The 25735-nt window shown below is 41.0% G+C and overlaps 1 protein-coding gene across 4 annotated transcripts in view; it reads left to right on the forward strand.

Annotated features, from left to right (window-relative positions):
• The window catches only part of HMG20A (high mobility group 20A), a 39630-nt gene that overhangs the window by 3462 nt on the left and 10433 nt on the right, over positions 1-25735 (forward strand). For 3 of the 4 annotated variants that reach the window (XM_071441794.1, XM_071441797.1, XM_071441796.1), the window contains exons 2-6: positions 18164-18256; positions 20336-20483; positions 21823-22038; positions 24104-24236; positions 24610-24641. In XM_071441794.1, the coding sequence (XP_071297895.1) occupies positions 18164-18256; positions 20336-20483; positions 21823-22038; positions 24104-24236; positions 24610-24641 (622 nt within the window). The remainder of the gene's footprint in view (positions 1-18163; positions 18257-20335; positions 20484-21822; positions 22039-24103; positions 24237-24609; positions 24642-25735) is intronic. The other variant, XM_071441795.1, reaches the window with a different exon arrangement.

Genomic DNA, 25735 nt, shown 5'->3' on the forward strand with positions numbered 1-25735 from the left:
CAGGGAAACAAAACCATTTAACTGTGGAATACCTTCCAAGTTTCTTCCAAGCTCTAAATGTTTTAGGAAATCTTTTTTGTTCCTAGACCTTACTTTTGCAAGTTCTGATGTACTTGGAAAAAAACCTGTCTTTCAGAAACATTAGGAGCATTATTGGCTAGAGTGTTTTAACAGCAAATATGTTAAAAACAGCCTGTGCTGTGTTGCCTTCATTAATGATTTTAATCCTAGAAACAAATAATCCTGCACTGTTTTGCAGGAGACTGTGGCAAGAGCTGACTTGGCTGACTGATTTCAGTCTTTTGGACCATACATCTCTCCTGGCATACAGTGAATTGCAAAATAAATCTTATATTTCACTATTTCTGAAATTCCTGTGACTTGGATTGTTTATACTGTTTCTTCATGTAAAAAGGAATGGAAATCTGAGACATTGGAATGTGCCTTTTGTGCATCATGGCTGGGATAGGTAATGAGGTGAGCAGTGGGCACCCTTAGCCTACAGCTCAGGATACTGGGATAGCATGAAAATGGCAAAGGATGGTTTGGTCACAAGATTGAGGGGCAGAAGGCTTTGTGGCTGACAACAAAAACCTGTGAAATGCAAAAGAGAATGAGGGTAGCAAAGTGTTGGTTATTAGTTGACTTCAAGAGGCTTAAGACTGACAGGATTTATTTCTGGATCCTTTTTTCCATTTTTTTTCTTCCCCTAACAAGTGCAAAACACAGAGGATTTCTCAGCAATTTAGTGAATTAACAGGGGAAAAGTCTACTTTTGTTTTATTATTGTGTTCAAATATGAAAAGATGATAAATTCATAGCTTTAATTATACAGTGGTGTCTGAGGGATTGTTTGCAGCCAAAAGAAATTCAGCAGTTTTCAACTGCCCTTCAAAATGTCATCTATAGAACTTGCCAGGCTTTGTTTGGAGGGGCTCTCAGTCTTAACCAAATGGTGGTTAAAGCAGGTCTGACTTGGCTGTGTCTGTTCTGTAGTTCCTTTTGTTTCAGGTAAGTAGTATGGCATGAATTAGTGGGGTTTTTGTGAATTTTTGTGTTTGTTACTTAAGAAATAAACTATTTGTTCCTCTTGGAATTCCCCTGGCTGCTGTTTTGAAGCCTTGGATATAAGGCAGTGCATTTCTTCTTAACTTTGGAGTATTGTTTGCTGAAATCCAGTAACTGGCAAAACATTTAGTAATGGAAATGAGAGAGATCTGGGGAGAATGGACTTTGTGTAAGAATAGGCTAAGTAATCTCAGGCTGGTGTCCAGGCCATAATTATGTGTTGAGCAAAGGCTGAGTTCCTGATGTAACAGCATCAGTGCCCCATACCAATATGGAGGATGTGCTGTGCCTAGCAATGTATGGCAAGTGTCCATCTCCACAGCTGGGAAAGCAGTGGAGAGAGAGCTGTGCAAAACAAGTTCTGGTAATGGTATGGGACTGTACAGGACAGAAAACAGATAACACAGAGCAAGGTGCTGGAAACAGTAAACTGTGAATCTTCTGTCACACTTCCAAATCTGGAGTTTGCTAAGGCTGCGTTTCTGACAGGAAAACTGGGGAGCCAGGAGGGTGTTCCCAGTGTGGGATAGTGGCACATGGAGGTGAGAGCAGAGAGCTTGGAGTACAAGCTTTGCAGTTTGTCAGTTTAGGGGTGTTGTTTCCTTACTTGTATTCTACCCTGGCTATGGTGCTGCTCTTCTGCCCCAGTTTTCCCTGTCTTGCTTTAAGAACAGTCTGCCTTGTTTGAATTTTCTCTTATTCAGGACATTTACAAAGGTACCTTCTGATACCTAAAGGATAAAAAAGTAAGACTTACTGAAGTAGGATATTCAGTTTAATGCTACCATCTCTTCAAATATACAAATATTGAGATATTCTAACATCTTGTTGGAATATCTCAATAATCACAAATTCAGTGGGATTTCTAGAGCAGAGGAGCAAATGTTCAGAGTCTCCAAAAGTCCTGAAATATTGGCATATTGGAATGCATTTTTTTCCAGCCCTGACATCTAGTCAGTAGCCATCATAGGTAACCTCCTAAAATCTCTGGAGCAGAGTGCTGGCTCTGGGTGCATTTACTGCAGTATGTTGTAGCTGCTATTGCACATGACTCATGCTGCTGCTGAAATGAAATTGAGATAACCAATATTTGACTAAATCCTCACTGTTTCAATATGTGGGAAACGTGACAGAATAGACTCCAACTTCTCTTTGCTGAGCTTGAGATAAGAAATTGCTGCAATTCATGTAAGATATGATGAGCCAGTATAATAAATAATAAGAAGAAATTAATCAGAATTGTAGAATTGAAGTTCTTTTTCCAGACTTATGGGGAAGAATCTCATCTTTCATCAGGAGAATAAATGTTTGCTTTAGATTGGAAAGGGGGAAAAAAGTCATGTCAGTTTATGATATAACCCTAATTTTTTTGGTAATCATATTTTGTCCCACTTAAGACTATTTTGGGGCCCTCTGTTACTGGAATAGCTTCAAATGTTCTTCGTTTCTGGCCGCAGTGGAATTTTGGGGAGAGCTGAATGCAGCCTGTGGAGTTACAGCAATGTACATCACTAACTCCTGGCTGTGTTACTCACATCCCTTTTTCTTCTGCCAGCTGCTTGTTGGATCCTTTGCTGAGCCATTTCACCCTTTCATTTGCCATAAACTAATTTGGTAAATGAACTAAATGCTCTTCTGTTTCTTCAGCATGGTGAAGCACCATGTGATTTGTCCAGGGAACAGGTGCCAGGCTGAAAGATGACGCTCTAGGAGTAGCTGGTAGCTCAACAGGCTTAGGCTGCAGTGAAACCGTAGCCTAAGGCAGTGGACAGCTGCTGTCTGCACCTTCCAGCACCTGGCTTGTCTTCATGCAGGCAGAGGATCCTTCTGGATGCTTCTCTGGATGTCTTGTGAGAGCTGCAGCCCACTGCTGGCAGAACAAATCCCAAAAGTTATCTTGGGTGATTGGAGGTGGCTCTTCAGGCTTGATACGACTTTACCACGCATGGCAGTAGGAGTTGCCATGCACATTCTTTTTCAATTAGCTCTGGTATTTCTTTGAGCCCTTCCTTTCAACTGTGCCTAGTTGGAGATCCTGAGCCTCCTCTCTTTCCTGGGAATCTCCCAAAGGGAAGAGTTAGGGAGTTCAGTAGCTCTGTAAAATGTCCAATAAACTGTAACCAGCTGAGAAAGGGGGAAAGGGCAAGACCTTCCTCTTTGCAGCAGCAAGTTACTGCTTTGTAAACGATCAAAATCTAGGTTGTATCAAAATATGCAAAGCTTGAGCATTAGAGAAATACAATTTTCAGGCCTCTTCCATCTTAGCCACCAGTATTTTGCTGGTCTCCCATTCTGTGTCAGTTGAGAGCTGTGTCTCAATCGTGTGACATCACCAGGATCCTGTTAATTGTTCACTAACGCCAAACATGTACTTGTAATGTAGAAGCACAAATATTTTTTCTTAAAGCTCCCAATATAGGAAAAAGGTGAGAGAAAAGCTTCTGAATCATATTAGTTTGATCCCTGCTTTCTAAATGTCAATTTCAAGTAACAGATAGTGCATGATTCATATTGCTTGCTGATGGTTTTGAACAAAATGCCATCAGTTTAAAACTTGTGGGTTATTTGTGGAAAGGTAATGTGACAAGTGCTTTTTCAGTAGTTGTGCTTGACTAACCTGGTTCAGCTTTCTGTTTTTAAAGAATGTACTCAAGCAAACCAGACTTGATACTTGGTGCCATTAAAACAAGCCCAGCTCTGGACAGGTGTGGGCTGGGAAAGCCTCCTTGGCAGCACTGACATGAGGAGGTGTTGGAGGTGACAGGATAATCCAGCTTGGGGACATTAGCATTTAGTGAAGCTTGAGCAGCTAAGCCTTAGGTATAAATAAGAGTACAGAAGAATCTGAACAGGCAAGGTAGAGCACGTGTCTGCTGCAGCTGGCACTGGTGCTGCTGCAGCTGCTTTGGAATTCAGAAAGGGTTGCTAGCACACTGGAAAAAGATCCATTTGAACACGAGTTTAAGGCATATTTTAACTGCTAAAAATACAGGCAGGTGCAGCTTTAACTTCTTGAAATGATACATTTATCAAATAACAACTTAATCAGAGTTCATTGATACAGGCTCTTAGCTTATAGGGTCTAACCTGTGAAATGATAACAAAATCTCCATGACAGCTGCAGTAAGAAGTTGTACAAATTTACTGTAAGTGCCATAAGTGCCACGTGGGACAGCTGCTGTAGTGATGCTTCTTACTTTAAAACCATGATGAAGGTTTGAATTCCTCTGTGTTTCTGGTTTTTAGCAGAGGGGAGTGCCTGGTGTTAAATGGGTCACAGTGATCACCCTCATCCCCTCTGGCCTGTTCCTGTGGCTGCACTGCAGCTTTTTTTATAAGGAAATAAGCTTTTCTAATCCCAGCCCAGGAAATTTTTGGAAAGTACAAAAACTTTGCATGTATTTGTATTAAACTAACCCAATGGTCTTTGTCTTGACATAAGATTGTTCTTCTGTTTACATTTGGATATAAAAGCCTGTAGCATTGTTAACTGCATATTAAATTTGGACTGTGAGACTTTATGTGAATTGTTTTGAATGTGTAGTGATGTAAAAATTTTCCAAATATCAAAGATACTTTTCTTACTTGAGAAATCTTTTCTGTTAATATTATTTTAACCTTAAAAAACTTAAAGTTCATTGCAAGTATGGAAAGCTGTGAACTCTGTTACAGATGGCTTACTTCAATTTTCTTTATTGAAATACACTTTACATGTTTGGATTTTTTTAGGCAAGTTATTTATATCATTTTATTGCCACTTGTAAAAACATGCATTCTGTCCCAAAGTCATTTCAACAAAGTATTTCTCAAGGGAATTACAGAGCAGACATTTATCAGGAAGGATTTGCAAGGCATGCAGAAAATAACTGATCACAAGGAACTTTGCAGCACGTTCTTCAAGTTTTTGTTCTCACATTGCTGTTACATGGAAAACTACTATATTCAAATAACCACATGCAAAGGGTTTCCATTTTTATAGTGAGGAAGAGTGGGAAGACAGATTTCAAATGCATACTAAAGGCTGGATACATTTTAAAAAAAGATAGCCTTCAGCTTTTATCTTCATGTCTTTATATTATAGACTTGTGTGAATTACTTTAGAAAAGTGTGTTTTCTCCATTGATCCAATTTCTTTATTGAGACAATTCCTTATTCACAAGTCTGAGATCAGTAATGTTTGTCAGCTCAGTGTCTCTACTTTTCCTGGAGGCATTTGAGTGGTGCTCTGTAAATGCAGGGACCTGCTGCTCTCTAGCTCTGGTGCATGCTTGGGTGTTTTCAGTGACTGATCAGTAGAAGATTCTGGGCAAGTGATGAGTCAGGATTGTGCTAGTGCAGCAATACATTCTAACCTAGAAAATGTCTGTCCTGTAGATAATTTTTACTCAAATCAGTTGTTAGTCTGTAATAGGAAATGTGTCTGTCATATTTGTACTTTTGAGACTTGAGTGTCTCTGCTTCTGAACTGCTTTCTAGCATCTCAGGTCTGTGGATGTGTTTGTATACCATTGTAACTAAAAATACAGAAATTTGAGCAATTGGAGGTTTTGCAGATCAGATAAAGAGTTTCCTGGCATTTGCTGTGACTTGAGACTGCTAAATAATGTAGCATTTTAAAGGTGAATGAAATACAAAGAAGCACAACAGCATTGACAAAACCAGACAAGACCTAGAATGGCAATTTATTGAAAGAATAGAGACGTGTCAAATCAGTGAAACAGGTGACAAATCAGTTGATTTTTGGGTGTTGAACGGAGAGGGGGGTTACAAGTGTGTTAACCACTGCAGCAGTTATTGAGGTAGGGCTTGGGTATCACTGCAGAGATGGCTTCATGCTGCTGGTGGCAGGAGTGTTAGTGGGGGATTCATAATCCAGCTTTGGCACAGAATGTCTCTTCAATTTTTCATCTAGTGCTGACTATTTCTTTTGAGATTTAAAGCCCTTTTGTCATGCAGATAACAATATATCCTCTGGCAGGCTAGAGATGAGAACTTCCTTTGCTCATAGGCGATGAAGGGCTTGATGTTACAATATCTTCTTGGTCCCTCAGTCATCTGTCCCTATCATCTTGTGAAAGTGTGTGCAGCTCATTTTGCTGTGCCTTCCACTTGAAGGACAGATGGAACAAGTGGAGTAGCAAACACAGCAGCCCTGAGCTAAGCTTTCCATTTGAAGAAAAGAAAACCTGTTTAAAGCTGCTATTGAGTTAAACCTACTTGAAATCACTGGAAGTTGGGTTCTGTGAAGTGAGCCTAATGAGGGACTTTGTTGGAAATGGCAGCTCGTCATTGTTTTTTACAGTTTGTTGAAATGGTTTGAGTTGGGGTACATACTGCTTATTATACTCAGAATTAAGAGTAAACTTGAGCTTAACTCACAGGCTGAGGGAGTCTTTGATTAGGTCAGTATTGGAAGTCCAGCTCTGGCTTCACAGAGGGAAGATCCTGGATTCCTTGGTAAGGTTGTTCTCGATGGATTTTCTGGTTAACAGATGAATACAGTGAAAACCTTCTCTCTCTTCCTGTGCTGTTTTATTCTCCTGTCCCTCCATCTTTGTCAGGACTGGAGAAGTTGTCTGATACACCTGTGCTCCTCTGGCCACTCTTAGGGCTTTTTCAACTGCTTTTGTCCTGTCTTCCATCCATCTCTGTGTCCTGAAAATAAGCAGTGCTTATTTCTTCAGCTCTTGGTAACCTTCCTAGCAAAAACCCAAAGCAGTTGAGGGCATTTGATGATGTAAATCAGGGTTGATCAGGATTTGAGTCAGACAGTGTAACGTGGTGTCTGCCATAAAGATGACTTCACCTTGGTTTTGAGTAGGTGTTGGGATCAAATGACCTCTAGAAGCCACTTCTAGTCTAAACTTGGAATCACTGAATTTGAATGATGCAAGAGATGTATTCCTTGATTTCTGGGAGTAGGCTTAATTCAGTATAGCAGAAAATGTGGACCTTTCTCACATTGTTTCCATTTTTTTCCCCTTCAGCTGACAAAGAAACTGTGGTGGCTAGGCATGTGCTTGGCTGGGTGGATCTTAATCAGCAAAACTAGTTGGAATCTTCAGATTTTTTTTGTATGCTTAGGGGATACTTGTGTATAAAATGTGTAACATTTATGTGATGCCACAAGTGTTATTAAGAAAGGCATTTTAAATAGGAATACAAATGAGTTCATGCTCATTAAGACATGGATACTTGAGTAGAAGAAAATTTAATTGTGAAGTGAGTGAATGTTTTTGCTTCTTGTTAATTGAACTGTTAGCTGTAAATGAAATACACTTCAATTGTCAAAAGCCACAATTTTTACAAACTGAAATTTTAGACAGGATTTCCTATTCAGCTTGGTTACTTGGCACAGTTTCAAATAATAAACTGCTTGTTTCCTACCTGCTAAACTCCAAGACCTGGGCTTGCTGTGCTGTGGATGGGAGGTGTTAGTTAGGTAGAGATTGGTGCAGTGTCCTCTGCCAGGATTTTTTATTTACAGAGTACAACCTGCTCTGAGGTTTCCTTACTCTGCTGCTCCTGGTCAGGCAGCAGTGGGACTGGTGATGTGTGTTTGGGGGTGTCCTCATTGCTGAAGGATCAGCGTGTGCTGCTTACAGCAGTCAGGTAAGGCTTCCCTCAAACCTAATGCTTCCTTCTGAGTCTTCTGTCATGAAAAACACAGCTGAGTTCAGATGTGAGCTGAACCTGCTGAGTTCTTTTTGGTGCTCTTACCACGGAGCTTTGGAATGCTCTGGCCATATTTTGTCTGTGTTATACATAGATGACCCTTTCTGTAGGTCAGGAAACAGTTCCAGGGTGGGAATTTGCTGTTTTGGGAGACTGTTAAAGACCAGGAAAAACAAGCTTCCATTACTGTGATAAATGTTTTATCTTGGGACATCTATAAACTCAAATGTGATTGAAGTTTTCATAAAATCTGAAGACCTTTTAAAAATATAATATTTAAAAAGCAATATCATGCCTTTGTTTTGGGAGTAGGGAGGAGCAAAATATAAATGAGTGTTTTTTTCAGAGGAGTCTTTTTAAATGAAAAGGGAGTGCTGGTGACTGAGAAGGCAGTTGTGTAACTCAGAAAGCTCCTGAGCTAACTTTGGGGATTAAATGTGGTATTTGATCCTCAGCCAATCTGTGTGCTTACTTCTAACAGAGTGCAGAAGGTAATCAAAGAATGTAACTTTTCTGTGCTTGCACTTCTGTTGTAAAATGTTTAGGCTCCACAAATCAAAAAAGACAGTAGTGCCTGAACTCTTGTTTTCCACCAGTTGGCTTTGTTTCTGCTCAAGGCAATGAACTTCAGGTTATGATATTATACTGAGGTGAAATCCATGTTGTAGCACTTTTGAAAATAGAAATGTTTTTCCACTTTCCCACTGTTTAATGCTGTGTAAAGCAGAGTGGTGCTGACCTTTTGCAAGGATCACAAGGACTTTAGTTCTTATTTCTCTTTGCAGTAAGAATTGCATGATGTGTATTCAGGTCAGAGTCTCAGCACAACTTGAGATCTCAGAAACCAAAGACTAACAATTAGTTGAGCTGTCCAAAATAAAGGTTAAGATTGGTAGTGCTTCAGAGTTTGTTTCTGAAGTTTGGTTGTATTCTTAGCTTTGGGAGATTTCCTATATGACCTTTAAATCAGCTGTGCATCTCTACCCATATATAGGGGTATTGGGATAATATTTCTGCTTTAGCTCAGAGGAACCATTTTTGCTTAACAAATATATATAGAAATGAAATCATGCAAAAGAAATGTAAAAGCAGTATAAATCTGCTGTTTGCTAAATATGGTAAATACTAAACCTGAATGCCAGATATCTTTCAGAACACTTGTAACTAAACATAAATTAGGAATCTTTCCAAGTGCAAGTGCTTGAAGACATAGTGTTGTGTGAGACCTCCATCCTCATGTCTGTTCAGTCATCAACCTGTTTGAAAAGATTTACATTCTCTTCTAGGGCTAAAATTATTGAGTGCTTTGATCAGCTCTAGTTTTCAAAGCTTGTGCATGTTTCCCACCTGCAGTTTCTTGTTTCCAGCCCATGAGGAGCAGCTGTGGAAGAGGGGACTTGGAAGAGGAGATGAAGTCTTGGACTTGCTTTTGCCACATCCTTCTTTGCTCTTTGGCTCCCAGCCCCAGGCAGTGACACTCTGCTCTTTTGGGTTTTCCCTCACTCACCTCGTTTGCCTTCTTGCCTGTGATGTGACAGGAGATGGACAAAGAAGAGGCTGCAGGAGGAAGTTCACCACTGCCCTCAGAGCAGTTTCTTGGGGCTGCTGGAGACGGTCTGAGGATGAGGTGCAGTATTGCCAATGTGCTGCTGTTGTTCCAAGCACTCAGCCTAGGATATTTAGGCACACTGCTGGCATGGATGCTTTTTTTCTCAATGCTACTTCAGCTCCAAAATGAACTATTTTCATTATCTGTGCTAGAGGTGTTCCAAAAATGTGCCCTCTGCCTGCAAAAATCCCATCCCTCACATGCATCTCTGGATCTCTTGTGTATTGCTGAGCACTGGAGAACAGTCAGACCACTCCAGTGGCTTTATGCTTTTGTTGGTTTTTTCCCTTGTTTTCCATTCATGATGCTAACTATTGTCTTTTTCTCTTGCTTTTGGATGAAGATGAGTACAGGGAAAGCTTTATTCTAACTTGTCTACATTCTGCTGTTGATTTAAGTTGATTCTTTTATGGAGCCATGGAAGTAGCGGGGTTTTGTATGATTTTAAAATTTCTGTGAGCTCTCCCTTTGGTGCTGAGAGGGGTGTCCTGGAATGTGCCTGGTTTAGAGCACAAAGTTTGTCTTTTTATATTTTCCTGAATTTTTGTTATTGGTGTATTCTTTTCCTCTCAGATCCATTTTAACACATTTTGTCTGTGAACTCAGACAGCTTTCAGGTCTTGTTAACAGTGGTAAAAGAATCTGACTGCTGTTCCTGGAGAGGATGCTTTGGCAGGACTGGGCTGTTTTTGCTGTTTTTCTTTTCAGGAATCCAGACAAGGTTTTGTAAGCAGTGTCCACAGATGTATTGATGCTTACATGAACCTCTTGTCTGTTCCTTTGTGCTCACTTTCCTTATTAGTTTTTCCATCAGAGTGTTTCCAAGGCCTTTACAAATCTTAGCCTGTGATATCAATGGTACCCGTGTGGGACTGCAAGAAGAGCCTTGGCTGAAAAGGGATTTTGGTTCACTTCATGTGATGTACCTCCAAACTTGAATTTCTGATAGATATTAAACTATTACCAGAGAGTTTTAAGGCCAGATTAGAAACAAACAGCCCAACTCAGTTCTTCACTATTCTGGCTATTAGAAAGTATTTGCTAATAGCAGTTCTGTTGCTCAGATTTATATGCCTGTTCTTTTGCACAACTAAGGCTATCTAAAAATTGTGATTTCTTCTACAATGGTGGGTTTCAAACTCATTTTATGTTGGAATGAAATGCCATACTTGTTTTATGTTGTATGGCAACAGTAAGAAAATAAGAACAAAAATGTATGGAAGCTGACATGTCATATTTTTTGCTAAAGATGGATCTTCTGTGAAAACAGGCAGAATGAGTTGCTTGTTTTGTGTGAGAATCACTGACTCTTCCCACACTTCATTTCCTCTAACCTTTGTCCCTGTACCCATATCAGTGCATTTAAAATATCCAGTTCCATGCTGTCTTTGTGGCTTTTGAGGTCAGAGTAGATGCTTTTGTGTTGGGTCATGATGCCTGTGGTGAGTCATTCTTTTAAGTGTATACTCAATCTCTTTCTCAGTGCATTCTCACATCCAAAGTATTCGACCCCATGTTCTGTAAATGGCTGTAATGACTTGTTTTGGTGAGTATGTGCATGAAAAATTCCAATCTGTATTCCTCTGTGGCAGCAGCCAGAGCTTCCTCTTGCAGATTATAAGTGAGCTTGGAGTATTTGCTCCACTCCTGTACAACTTCAGTGATGAATAAAGCTTTGAGGAAGAGCAAAAGTGCTAAAATAGCTTTAAAACGACTTTCCAATCTCACCAGGTGTATGCAGTCTTCAATTATTTTATTTTCAAGTATGTGACTTTGCATTTCTCTGGCCAATCCCAATCAGGATTCCTTGACATTCAGTTATCTCTAGTTCAGAAGACTTGTTTGGCATTTTAAATCAAAGTATTCCTCAAGCATTAATTAATACTGTTTCTTATTTCACTGGTGTGATGCTGGTAAATGTTTGAACTGGGTAAACACCATGAAAAACTTCAGTCTGTTCATTTACATTTTTTAATAACTGCTTTGCTTATGGCACTTTTATGTTTGCATTGCACAAACAGCGAGTGATTGACTCTTAGAGACATAAATGCTCAGAGGAATGGAGCTGCAGTGTGGAAGGGAAGTGACCTCTGCTCACTGGGGGGAGCTGGGTGCTTTCTGGCTGATGGGCTGTGGGAAGTCTCTGTGTTCCAGGCACTTCAGTTTGTGACACTGGAGCTGCTGCTTGTGGGGTTTATGGGGTGCCCCTTGGACCTCCCTAATGGGAAAGGAGCTGTTGGAACACTTTGTCCTGTGAAATACGGGGTCCTCACTCCCAGAGGAGTTCTCAAGTGGCAGAGCAGGTGAAGAAGAATGAATTGCCTATAGTAACTGGAAATTCTGAAGGCATTTTTATGTGCAGATTACAAAACCTGCTCCCATCCCTGGCAGACATCTGTTGGACTTGCTGTAGGTAGAATGATTAATGAAAAAGAAAAAATTCTCAAGATTTATTTTAAGACTTATTTTTTTGTGATCTGAATGGTTTCTGTGTTCTCATGTGAGATCTGTAACATACAAATTAAATTAATTTTGCAGAATTCTATTTGTTACTGGTATTAGTTTAAATGGCAATTGATGCTATCATGAACAAAGTTAATTCAGAATAAAATGAACTGTCCTAATCCATAGGTGTGTAATACCTGCAGTGAAGGCCTAGATAGCAAAGCATTCCCTCTGGATACCAGAGGTAACCACAGTTACTGGTTTTAGCTATCCAGGGATCTATAGCACCATTAGTTTTCATCTCTTTGTGGGCTTTTGTTTTCCCTGAAGTGATCTAAAAGCTGGTTTATTTGAAATGCAAAATTTCACTCATGTATTTGAAGGGAGAGAATCAACATGGGACTGTTCTTGCCTTTGTTGTCTGGAGAGTTGAGTATATTCCTTTCCTGTGGCTTCCATTCCAGACATCAGCAAGGTTTTACACACACACATATATATATATATATTTATATGTATGTGAGAGATGTCTTGTATGTGCCTCATCCTAAAACTTCATATAAATTAGAATAGACTGCAGAATTGAACTCTTGTGTTTTTAAAATACATGTTTGCAGATGTTTGACAGCTGTTTCTAAGGTCAGAGTATGAATAGCTTTGTTAGTGTTTGCTGCAAAGACCCAATTAAACTAAACATAAACCTCAGCTTTACATCTTTGCCTTCTTTCCTTAAGCTGCTTGGAAATGCAGTTGAACTCTGGAATTTTTTCCTACAAGTCTCTATTTTGGTCTGTGGTGTTTCTTTGTTTTTACTGGCAAGAAGTAAAACTAAAAGCAGTTGGCTATTCTCTGGTATGTATTTTCTGACAAAAACTTTTTTTGGCAGAAAAACCTTCGTCCCATTAGGTTGAGCTTGCAATTTTCCTAGTCACAAAAACCTTTGTCTAATGAGTTGCCTGTAGGGAAAAAGTAAAATCTGATTTTTTACAGTGAAGTATTTTAGATATCGAGCTTCTTCTACAGCTTGATGGAAGAAAAGGCTCTGTCAGAGGGTCTGAACTTCCTCTGACAGCTCCAAAACCTTGTGGTTTTAATAGGAGATGGACTTGGGTTTTCTTTCTGATGTTCTGGTTACTTGTGGAGAGGCAGAGGAAGTGATAGTCCTCTGCCTTTTTGGTTTTGCTCTCAGTGAATCTGAATTTTTTTCTCAGTCATCTGCATTTAGATTGTTTGCATTCTGAAGTGCTTGGGTTCTGATGCTGAGATAAGGAATGCTGTGACTCTTCTGTGATGTAGAAGATGATTGATTGGTTTTTTGTAATCTGTTAGCCTCTAAATGGTAAAATTTGGACATATTTACTCTGGCAAAGGGGGATGAGAGACTTGACGAGAAAAATTCTTCACTCAGCAGTAACGTTTCTAAAACTAGAGCTGGTGATGAGGTAATTGGAACTCCTGCAGTGTTTTATAATCAGCTTGTAAGTTGGATTTCTGATGCTGACTTCATATTTAAATATGCTTAACCATAATAAATAATCTTACCATGTAATTGGATGGCTAAAGAGTTTAGTAATTTATTTTTTTATTATTCATAAGATTATCTGTTGTAATGTAGCCATTGAAAAGGCAACATTGTTAACACTGTTCTCCCTTTTCCCAGTGTTCAGGGGCATTTTAGGCTTGGCCTGGCCTTGGGATGAGAAGGAAATCAGTGTGGATGTGCCAGTGACTTATTGGTGACATGGGCTGTGCACACCCTGCAGTGCCAGTGACTCAGTGGTGAGCAGGGCTGTGCACAGCCTGCAGTGCCAGTGACTCAGTGGTGCCATGGGCTGTGCACACCCTGCAGTGCCAGTGACTTATTGGTGCCCAGGGCTGTGCAGAGACCCTGCAGTGCCAGTGACTCAGTGGTGACATGGGCTGTGCACAGCCTGCAGTGCCAGTGACTCAGTGGTGACATGGGCTGTGCACAGCCTGCAGTGCCAGTGACTCAGTGGTGACATGGGCTGTGCACAGCCTGCAGTGCCAGTGACTCAGTGGTGCCCAGAGCTGTGCACAGACCCTGCAGTGCCAGTGACTCAGTGGTGACATGGGCTGTGCACACCCTGCAGTGCCAGTGACTCAGTGGTGAGCAGGGCTGTGCAGGGACCCTGCAGTGCCAGTGACTCAGTGGTGCCCAGAGCTGTGCACACCCTGCAGTGCCAGTGACTCAGTGGTGCTCAGGGCTGTGCACACCCTGCAGTGCCAGTGACTCAGTGGTGACATGGGCTGTGCACACCCTGCAGTGCCAGTGCTCAGTGGTGACATGGGCTGTGCACAGCCTGCAGTGCCAGTGACTCAGTGGTGCCCAGGGCTGTGCACACCCTGCAGTGCCAGTGACTCACTGGTGCCCAGGGCTGTGCAGACCCTGCAGTGCCCAGCCCTGTCCCTGCTGCTGTGACTGCACAGGCCCAGCAGGTGCTGTGAAGGTTTTGGGTGTGCAGTGACTGCTGTGCTTGGGCTCTGCAGGAGGCTTCAGGGGGGTGAGCCCGGAGTGCCTGGGGGCAGGAGGGGCAGGACGGGGCTGCTGTGGCCCTGCAGCTGCCTCCTGCCACCCAGCAATGCAGCCAGACTCTGCTGGATAAACTTGTTGGCACGTTTTAAATGGCATTTTTGCTGTTCCTGATGCTTTGACTGTGGGTAAATTTTACCCTTCATTATATAGCATGTATAAAAGGCCCTTGAACTTTGTCGTGTCCTTACATGTGCTGCCCTATAGGAGTGCTGTGAACAGTGCAGGCACAGTAATGTTGTGGAAAAGTGACTCATTCTGTCTAGCTCCAGCCATGGATTTGTTCTCACCCTGATTTTAAAGCCACCTGCTTCTGAGTTTTCCTCTCTGCTATACAAGTGTGGTTAGAAATTCGATCACATGGTAGCTTTCAGTCTATGCAAAATGTAACTTGGCTACTTTACTACTAGAATAATAATTACATATCATGGCCTGCAAAAGGTAATGTGAGAAGAAATTAAGAAAGGTTATTTAAATCATATTCTGGTTTTGAATGGTGTTTAATTATTTAATTACCCACTGCTTGATCCTTGATGTGTGTAGTAGCACTTAGATCTTTATGCTGTAAAAGTTGTGCTGTCATTTCCTGAGTAATTCTGTCAGACCATGTTGGTGCACTCTGTACCATTTTGTGTAAGTATGATCTCTGTGGCATGCAACCAAAGTGTCCAGCTGAAAAATTTAAATTGAAAGTTACAAAATAGTGTTGTCCACTTTCTGTGTCACGGAGTCATGATTGCTCAGGGAAGAGAGGGAAAGGAAAAGTGAAATTAAGCCACTTTTTTGATAATGTAGGATTTTTTCTAGGCTCATATAGAGGTTTAACTAATGCCACTGTATGTGTTAGTTGAACCTTTGAAATCCTGTAGAATACTGCTGTAAATAAATAAATAAATCAGTCTCTCTATTCATGTGTAGCTGGTTGCTTTCTTGAGCCAACACAGCCAGTGGTGTAGCAGTACAGTGAACCCAGAGCTGCTCCAGTTTGAATTATTGGCTTTATTTGGAGGAGAGGCTTCCCTGCCTTGAACTGTAGGGCTGGTAGGATTTAGGGTTTAACTGCAGTTTCAGTTTTGTTTTTGCATTTGGGTAGATGTAGTTAAAGAATGAAAATAGAGTATATGTGTGAGCTACTAGGAAACTAAATGTGCATTGTTTCTGTTGCCTTGAATTTAGTTAAATGTGTTTCAATGAACATGGAGCTCTGCAGTGGGGCTGAAATGAAGTGGGTGATGATTTTGGAGCAGAGGTATGGGAGGTTATCCTTGAGAAATGGGACTGAAAGGCTTCTGTAGGTTCCCATCTGCTCTCAGTGAGTTTTAGGGGAACTGTTTTGTTTTCTTGCTCTCTGGAACTGATTAGAAGCCATTGTAAATTCACTGATGTTACTTTTTCTTTAGGATGTGGGTCAGCATCCTCTGAAACAGTTACTGTCTAAAGCATATGGGTTAAATAAAAAAAGTGTATCTTCTCCTGGCTTCCTGTGTTTGTGTTCTGTTTATATGTTGGTAAGGTTGGTGTCCAGCTGTCTCCCTGCAGTTTGAAAGTGAGCTTGGGCCAGTTATGAGCAGACAGAGCAGGACCTGGTGAGAAGGTCACAGTGGGCATAATTGCTTAGGCTTCCTTTTTTGAAAATTATAATTTCGAATTTTTGACTGATGAATATTGTGCACCGTGAAGCAGAACCTAATTTCCCTGTTAGACGATAACTGCATGAAGCAATTTATGTTGTATGTTTAGAAGCTGTGCTTAAAGAACTTCCTGGGCAGTGAAGAGCATAATTTTCAAATGAATTTTTAGATTTCTTGTGATACATCAAGTCCTGGCCTTTATGTAGTTTCTTTTCTCTGTGTGTGAGGAAGGATTGTTTGCCTTCTTTAAGGATTTAAATCCTATTTCTTTCAGCAGAGTATCTCACTACTTTTCCTCACAGCATTATATTATTTGAGTTGTCTTTCTTTTCCTGTCAGAGATGCTGGTATTTGAAAAAAAAAACCCATCATGTGGAGCTGTGATTCACAGAACTGCAGATGTTGCTTGGAAGGGACATCTGGAGGGAGGTCATCTTAGTCCAGCCTCCCACTCAGAGCAAGACTATTGCCAGCATTGGTTAGGGTCAGTAAGAGCTTTCAGCATTTAAAATCTGCCAGGCTGGATTCCAGCTCTCTGGGAACACATCCTGGTGTCCAGCCTGAGCCTGCAAAGCCAATAGAGCTGGGGAGAATCTGGTTCTGTCCTCTGTGCCACTTCCCCCCAGAACCTTTAGCTCCATCAGACTGGGGCCCTGTGCCAGGCTGTTCCTGATGCTTTGCAAGGCCATTTCCTCAGCATCCCTTGGGCCAGCTGCTTCAGAGCCCTGAGCATCTTGGGGGCCCCTGGCTGCTCAGTCTCCAGCTGTGCCTCAGCTCTAAGGCTGAGCCCCCAAAACTGTACCCAGTCCGTGGTTTGTACTGGCAGAGCAGGAAGTCAGATTGTTCACTCCTGGGTGAACCTTTCCTGTACACAAGTAAAGGTGTTCCTCTGCTAGAGATCAGTGCCTGTACCACCCAGGTAAAGCTGCTTAGCTTTAATTATTTTCCAGATGAGGAGTCAGGATGATGGGATGCTTAAGGGTGGTTCTAAGGATCTCAGCAGCTGCAAAAGTAGAAGAAAAAAGGATGAATGTCAGCCATGTTGTACTTGTGATGGAGATCTGCAAAATCTGTAAGATGTGAGAAGCATTTCTACCTCTGTCTGTAGAAAACATCTACCTTTAGAACTGGGGTGGCATGTGGGAAAACACATCAAATATTCAAAACATGCAGCAAGATTTTCTTCTCAGATCACTTGGATTTCAGTGCTGGGTGGAAAGCAGCAAGCCAGGAGAGAGCAGTACAGGGTGATCGCTCTCCTCTGTCCCTCGAGGCCCAAAGCCCGAGTGTTCTGGATGAAAGGGACAGCAGGAATTGAGTGGAGTATCTGCTGCTCATCAAAGGTGATTCTAAAACTGAAGGAACAGGAATTTAAATAGTATGGCCCTTCAAAATGGCCTGAACTGGCAACTCATAATTGTAGAGTGAGTTTATTAAGGCTTTTTGGTTTTGTTTGTTTTTATTTTCACTAAAAATACAACTTTTTTTGTATTTTAGTAAGGAAGGGGGTAAATTAAATAGGTTTTAGATTTCATGTCTCACATTAAATTCCCATGACAGGCCACAGGCTTACAAATGGAACTACTTCTAATTTGGGGGTAGTTTGTATTCAATGAGAAATACACAGTCCTTAAACCATTTGCTTCAGCAACAGTTCTGTGGGATTGAAGATAAAATACTCTATAAATAGCTGTGTTCTATGCACACATAGATTAATTGTGAAAATCTGGACAAGAAATTATTAGTGCAATCTTAATTTGAAATTTCAGGGAGGACTTGGTTTCAGTTTTTTTCTGGGGTCAAACAAAGCTCTGCTGAAGGGTGCACTGTGAGGAATGATCAGGCAGGTGGACTGGAAGAGCAGGATCTACCTACCTGTGTGCTGAGTATGGTGGATGAGGGCTTGTCTTGAGGGATAAAACAGAACTGCAGGGATTTCCAGCAACACTGTGGCACTGGCACAGAGCTCAGTTAACATGGAAACTCAGAACTGAAGTGTCATGTATGCTCTTTGTTCTCTGTCCCTAAGCACAGGATCTGTCCTGAAGCCATCAGCTGGCACTGGCCAACTGGTTCATGGGGTAAAAAATTCCTGCTGTGTTATGATGTTTGATTTGAAGGACTGCTGAAGGGAGAGAATGACATAGTTAACTGAACCTTTTTTATCTTTGGTTTTCTTTTTCCCAGAGGTATGGAGAACTTGGTAGCTGGGTCCAATCTTCCTCCCCTTTTTACAGATGAGGATGGATCTAAGGAAGGTGCTGAAATTAATGTAACTGGGTAAGTAACTCCTTTTTCACCTTCAGCTGGTAGATACTATCTCTGCACTTGTCAGGGAAATCGTTTCAGTGGAGGAGGGTATTCTGAGTAATTTGTAAAAATAAGAGAAATAAACCCAACAGAATTCCATTTTGCAACCTTCCCTTGGCCTTGATAGAAGATCACAGGGTCCTGTTTAGGAGAAACCAGAACTCCTCTGAACTGATGGAAGTGATCACAAACTGTTCTTTAGTGTCTCTTAGCTTTAAAAGGTAAATCCCTGGGATTTCAGTCTTAAGTGACTTTATGGGAACAGAGAGGGAGGAAGTATCTGTGGGCCATAGTGGTCTCTGCTAAGTAAATGATTTCAAGTAAGGATATCATCAATGTTCATCAATGATCTCTGAAACTGATCACTGACACTGATATCTCATTTTTGTCAGTCTGACTCTGCTTTTGGAAACTGCAGCAATGGCCTCTTAAAATCAAATTGCCAAGAGAAGTTTTCTTTTAAGAATACATGGAATTTTTGTTGTGTTTTTGTAATTAAAGCTTCTTTTCCATTTTGCAAAGCACCAAACAGTAAAATTCAGACTTTGCAGTCAGGTAAAGCCCTGTAAAAATGTATGTGAACACTTTCACTCTAAATTTGGATTTACTTATCTGGGACTTCAAACTTGTTGGTGCCAAATGAGGTCCATGTTCAAATGAGGCTTGTGTTTAAGAGGTATTAATGTTTTGGCTGAGCTTTCATCAGTCTTTGCTGCAAATGGCTGCATCACATGAAGTTTCTCCTGTAGGTGTAGTTCAAGAACTTCTCTGCTAAGGGGGAATGGAGAGGAAAACTGAAACACTCTTCAAATCCTAACAGTGAATCCAGAGCTATGTTGTTCCTATTCTTTCTGACACATACCAAATATAATTAACTTAAGGGAGAATGTCTGCTCTGTTCCCTTGCTCCCTCTCTAATTGTCAGTAATGTGAGCTCAATCTGCTGTCTCAAAGTCAGCCATGGATCTCTGCAGCCCTTTTGTCTTTACCAGTAATTATGTCACAATTGCTGATTGTAGTGAGTAGTGAAAATATGCTGTTCTCTCTGAAGACAGATATTCCCATGGGCATTCAAATAACAATTCTGTTAATATATATCAAATTTTTATAGCTGTAGTCTACATTAATAGGAACAGGTATTTTGAATATTTAAAATTTGCCATAGCCATGAGTAGCTTTAGAGTGGAATAAATGAGCAAAGGAGACTTGAAGCATATCCTGCTGTTAAAGGAATTTTCATGAATGTAACTGGGTAAGGCCAAGTATTCTTTAGTCTCAAGAAGGGTTTAGAATCTGAGATGAGTCCAAAAATTTTACATTAATTTGCCTACTGAGCACAGGGCTGAGAATGTCCATGGGGTTGTTGCCCCAAAATATGTGTTCAGCACTGTCAGTCTACCTTCAGAAGTATTTCTGCACGTTTGCTCTTCTTTTTTGCCTGCAGCCATCTTGCCCTTTTTTTGAAATAAGGTAGATTGATACAACTCTTGCAGCAAAATTAAATTAGGGCCATTCTGGAGCCTGTTGGGACCTAGTCATAATTGTGTTTAAATACCCATGTGGATGAACAGGAGAGTATGTGGAATGAAGTTCAAGCCAAGATCATACCCAATCACAGATCTCGACATGTATTTGTGGAAAAATATATTAAATACATCCAGAAAGGTGTATCTTGATTGATGATTAAACTTTTAATTTCAAATTCCTTATGGTACTTCTGAAAAAGGATAGATTCACACTGACTGGTTTCTGATACAAACGTTCACTTGCCTGTGAGTTGTTTGTGTGAGCAAATGCTTCACCAAAAATGAAACAAAATACCACTTTAAAAATCAAACTGGGTCTGAAAGTCCATGGGAGCTGTGGTAGTTATAGTGGTTGCTTGGATGGAACAGCCAGTTCTTCAAAAATCACTTCTAAATCCCATTTTTCTTGCTAGTGTGAGAATGAATATATTTGCAACATTTTTACATGTTTTAGAAGATTAGGGAGGAAGTGATTTAGGAATGATGATTAAATTTTTTGTTTTCCACTTCTGTGCTTTTTCAGATTAGCTAATTCAGAGAGTTCATTCAGTGGTGGAACTTCACAGCCTGCAAATAACCCAGATTTGGTGGAGGACTTGTCACAGGCTCAGCAGCAGCAAAATGAGTCTTCTAATGCTGCTGAAACCACTGAGCAGAAGCCTGAGGAGGAGGTGAGATGAAATAATAGTAACTTTTCAATGAAGCAAAGGCATAGAATTTTGTCATTATATTGTCTTACCTGCTCGGATTTTATTTTTAATAGGATCACAAATTTTTATCCATTTGCCATGTTCATCTTCTGATTCCCTGATTTCCTCCTGTGTTGCACAGCTGCACACAGATAGCTGGCAGTTGGACTGTGCACAGGGCAGCACATGGGTCTCAGCTTAGCCAGAGGGGCCCACAGGCTCGTGCTGCATTCAGGATCTTCAACTGCCACAAATGATCTTCTCTCTTGTGAGCCAGCAAAGTGAGACCATTGTCATGTTCTGGTAGTAACTGAGGTCTTTAAAACCATTGTGTTTTTACTGCTTTAGACTATACCTTGTGTACCATCCAGCACTGATTTTTGGTGACTAAATCATGAAGGACCTGAAGTTGCACTAGGAAGTGGTTTTGGGGTTTTCTGGTTTGGTTTTTTTTTTTGATAGATGTATCTGATATTCTCCCTTGTAGTTTGTTTTCAGCTGTGAGGTCCTTTTTTTAATTGAGTAATAAAATTCCAGGAGGGAAACAAAAAGTAACATGATGGCAGGAACATGTTGATCTGGGGAAAGATTAGAAGTACTGAAAATAGTTGTATGTACATAGCACTAGAAAATAGTGTTGTCCAGAGCTTGCTGGAGAAATAATTTGAAGCCAAGAGGATGAGTGATAATGTTGTTATTCCTGTGAACTCACAAGTGTGCCCCAGACACATCTTACAATATTGCCTCCTTTGGAGTTTGTTTGCTGCTCCATTGGAGGGGGTTACTGGGAAAGGCAATCTACTTAGCAGATGAGAGTAGCCTGTTTACTGTCTTTACAGCCACATTTTGGGTACATTGTGCATGGAGGCCAAAGATCTGGAAGGTGCAAAATGACTTCTTACCTATTATTAACTAGTACACAAAATCTCTCCAAAAAACCTATCGAAGTAAATGACTTGCAGGGGAGGGAGTGTGAGGGTGAGAATAACTAAAACCAAGCAAATAAGTAATAAAAGAATATTTGCAGTGACATTAGTTGAGATGATCATGTTGTGGATTATCAGTCCCTGTGATTTTACAATCAGAAGTTGATGCCAATGTTAGTTTGTTGTCCCTGTGGACTGGGAGAAACTGTAAGCTACTTTTCACAGTGAGACTTGGTTGGCTTTGTTTAGCCAAAAGTCAGGATATCTCTAAAGTAGGGTTGGAAAGCTGCATCCATGGAGAGGATTGCAGCCATGTACTCCTAATGAAGTTGTTTATCCCTTCCAGAGGGGGTTATTTTCACTCAGCCTGAATTACCTTCGTTTTCATCTTGCAGCAGCAAAGAACCAAACGAGGAGGCTGGGCCAAAGGGAGGAAGAGGAAGAAACCCCTGCGGGACAGCAATGCCCCCAAGTCGCCCTTGACCGGGTACGTGCGCTTCATGAACGAGCGCAGGGAGCAGCTGCGGGCGAAGCGGCCGGAGGTGCCTTTCCCTGAGATCACCAGGATGCTGGGCAATGAGTGGAGCAAGCTGCCCCCTGAGGAGAAGCGGGTACCACTGCACTTCCTTGTCCTTGCTGCTACATGGGAATGTTCTTTAGTGAGGAAGGTGACACAGGCTGTTGGTTGGAATCGTGTTTAGGAGGATATTTCAAAATGAGGGCCACAGGTTCACATGATGGGTCCTGGCAGGGCCGTGGCATCTGCTCCAGGGGTGACTTGAGGAGAGCTGTGTCCTGTAGGTAATGCAAGAACACATCCAGAATGGGGGCATTGCTCTAATGAGACATCCCACAGTTCATGTGATCCATGGATGTAACTCTGCTGGACCAACTCAGGTACATCTGAGACTTGTAAGGCCAAAGTCTTGGAATGTGATGTCTCCTAGCTGGGAGTCCTGTGGCCTTCTGCACTGACAAGTGAATGAAGCTCAAGGCCGTGGTTGAGCTGGTTTTTAGGGCCTTCTGGAGTGAACCTTGTTAATGGGTTAATTGCTAATGGATGTCTTACTGTCCACTCCTGATTGCCAGTTGGAGATTTCTGCAAAGCGGTTTTTAAATCACAGTGCTTCTGAATGCTGTCATATGAATTTGATCTTCATACTTGTACTTTGAAAAATACCTTAAGGGTGTAATGAAAAATCAGATGACACAAAAAACCAAGATTCCCTTTTGTTGCTTTTTGCTAAGCTTGTAGAATACCCCTTCCAGAGATGATACAGAATGGTGCATCGGCACTGTGACTGAACCATAATGGAAAATATGTGGCAAGGCAAAGCAGTTGATTTGGTAGCAGGGATAGTGAGAATGATGTTGCTTAGAGAAAAGTCAAGATTGCTCCTGTGTAAGATTGGAAATTTACATCCATGTCTTGTGGTGATGAAAATGTCTGCTGGGAGAGGAGGGTAAAAGACATCTGCCCCTCTGTCCCCTGCACTTTAACATATTCTTATCATGTGTCAGGCAGATTTTTAACCTGAAAAAGGAAATTGAGTTCAAATCTCTATTCTGTATGCTGCTTTTTAAATCCCCAGGGAATCTGTCCTCAAGTAAAGCTGTAAGTTTCTAACTCAGAGCAGGTCAAGGGAAGACTGCTGAGCCCTTTCAGCAACGCATTGCTGGAGGTGGAAAAAACGAATATCTTACAGAGAAATAACATGTCCAAAAGCAGTGCCAACCCAAAAGCATCACCAAATTTGCAGCTCAATCCAGCATGTTACTATTGTCATCTGTTGCAAATGTATGGAAATCATAATTTACAGGTATTACCGTGATGATTTAGAGAATACTAGGTGACTAAGGTTCACTGATTTAATTCTTACATTCATTGAATTTTAAACTCATTTGGAGAAAAAATTGGGAAGGTGACTTTTTTTCTTCAAAGGATCCCATTAGTAAGCCTTCTGACCATTCATTAAATGTTTTTCAGTTCATCAGTTCCCTTAAAGAATTTTCCAGCTAAGCTCATTCTGTCTTGCAGATGTGTGAAATACCTTCAGGCTAATAAAAAAAGGTTTCTGTTAACCAAAATGCAGACAGATTATATAAATTAAAAAAAGTTTTCTATTACCCAAAATGCAGATAGATTATATCAATTAAAACCAGGCTCTTTTATCTTTACAGTGCTCTTTGCAATAGCCATGATGTTTTGCTCACCTCTCAGATGTGCCAAGTTTTTGGTGGTGCTTCTTGTCTGTGGGGCCTGAAAAGGAGTGTGTATTTGGAACTCTACTGTTATGGGTCTGAACTATAAAGCATCATCTGATAATAAGATGGTATTGTTTGGCAGCACTTCCTCCTGGCCACAGAACAGGAATTCTGAAGTGTCTGGTCTATGACATGTTGGTAATGTTCAGTTGAGTAGAGTAGCAAGTTACTCCTAGGCCTAGCAAAAAAAAAAATTAAGAGAACAGATATTATAAAAAAGAGAGAGAAAATGGGACACCAGAATACAGTAATTTATCCAGAGATCTTATGTCTTTGCACCTCATTGTTTCTTCACTCCTCTCCTGTTTGCATAGGTGAAATGGATCAGCACTTCATTTGACAAGTTGTTTTTCTTCCCTTCCTCCCGAAGGGGAGGGAACTCCCTGAAACCCTGGGACTTTTTTGTTTCAGCGCTACCTGGATGAAGCAGACAGAGACAAGGAGCGCTACATGCGGGAGCTGGAGCAGTACCAGAAGACTGAAGCCTACAAAGTCTTCAGCAGGAAAGCACAGGACAGACAAAAAGGCAAATCACACAGACAAGGTATTGAATGGGACAAAAGTATGTGCCTAACTAGAACAATAGAAGATTCCCTGCCAGCCATGCAGCCTGACACTCCTTGAAAGCCTCGGATTTAGAGCCTGGTTAAAAACTGAGTGTTCTTTCTGTGGCATTTACCTCAGCTGTGTGTAAAGGGAATTAGACTTAGGTGAATTTAACTGTGTCTAGATTGTGTTGGAGGATATGCTTTAAGAGCATCAAAGTTAGGCACAGCTTCTCTGTGGCTTTGTAGCAGAGCTGCACAAATCTGTCTAGAATTGTTGTGTAATTAGAGTTGTGTAACTGCCTTAATTCTTTGCTTGTTTTCTTAAATTTTGTTTATTTTGAGAGACTTCTTGCTTGTTTTCCTTTTCAGATGGAGCAAGACAGCCAGCTCATGATCATGAGGTAAACCTCTTAATTCTACATTTACATCACTGGGTAGACTTTCAGGTGAAAAAAACTTATAGTGAAGTCAAAACCCAGTTTATCAGAACTTGACTGTGAATTCTTCCTTACTAATGCAGGTTAGTAAGGAAGGAACTCTTCCTAATGCAGGTTTTGAAAAGTTAGAAATGACTGAGTATTCTTACACTCATTGGTATGACAAAACTAAATTTGATGAGTCTTGGGCAGGTACAAATGATGGAATGGAGCAGAGTATACACTTAAAACATTGGTCTGTTTTGTAATGCAATGTTAAGAACCTAAAAATAGTGTGAGACCTCCATAAGCCTGCCAAGTCAGCACCTTTAGGTGGCTGTCTTCAGGTACTAATTTTTTGCAGTAACACAAATGCTTGTGGCTTCCTTGAGAAGAAAATGGGTAAAGCAACCAAATAATTGGAAAATCTCTGGCTTAAACCCTCTCCTGCCCTCCCTTGCCCTCTGCATAAAATGTCAGAGTGATAATGTCTGGAGCTCATCAGCTGCAGCACAGGCATCTTAGCACAAATCTCGTGTGTCCTGGCTGACTGTGGTTTCTCTCTCCTTGAAACACTGCAGCTTTCTCCAGTTGTATTACCTAGGGCCACAGTGCTTCTGTAATGGTTACCAATAAATTGCAAACAAAGAGCAGGGGAAAAAATCTTGATTATACACAGCCTCTTCACTTGTAAGCAATAGGGCTTTCTGAAAGATCTGTTTTTCTTTGTGAGGCTTTTTGCCTTGGGAAAGCAATCCAGTTTGCTTCTAATGTGTTCATTACAATAGTGACAAGGCTGAGCACTGCTGAGAGGCAGCTACTGGTCTTGAAGGAAAGTACCTTTCACTTTCAGGACAATGTTTTGGTGGCATGTTTTTTATATGCCTTTTATTAACTCCTAGAGGAAGTGCTTGCAGTGAGATTATCCTTTAGAAGTACGTGGTCCCCAAGTTTTCTGATTCTACAGTCACTGAATCCAAGTTTGTCTCTAATTGTACAAAAACTGAAGGCTTCAAGTTCTAGGTTGACTGTGACTGTTACATAACCTGTATACAGGTGGCAATCTACAAATTTGGAGT

The sequence above is a fragment of the Agelaius tricolor genome, unplaced genomic scaffold, assembly GCF_023055355.1.
Source record: "Agelaius tricolor isolate 1412-34295 unplaced genomic scaffold, bAgeTri1.0.p SCAF_16, whole genome shotgun sequence".
Classification (NCBI taxonomy): Eukaryota; Metazoa; Chordata; class Aves; order Passeriformes; family Icteridae; genus Agelaius; species Agelaius tricolor.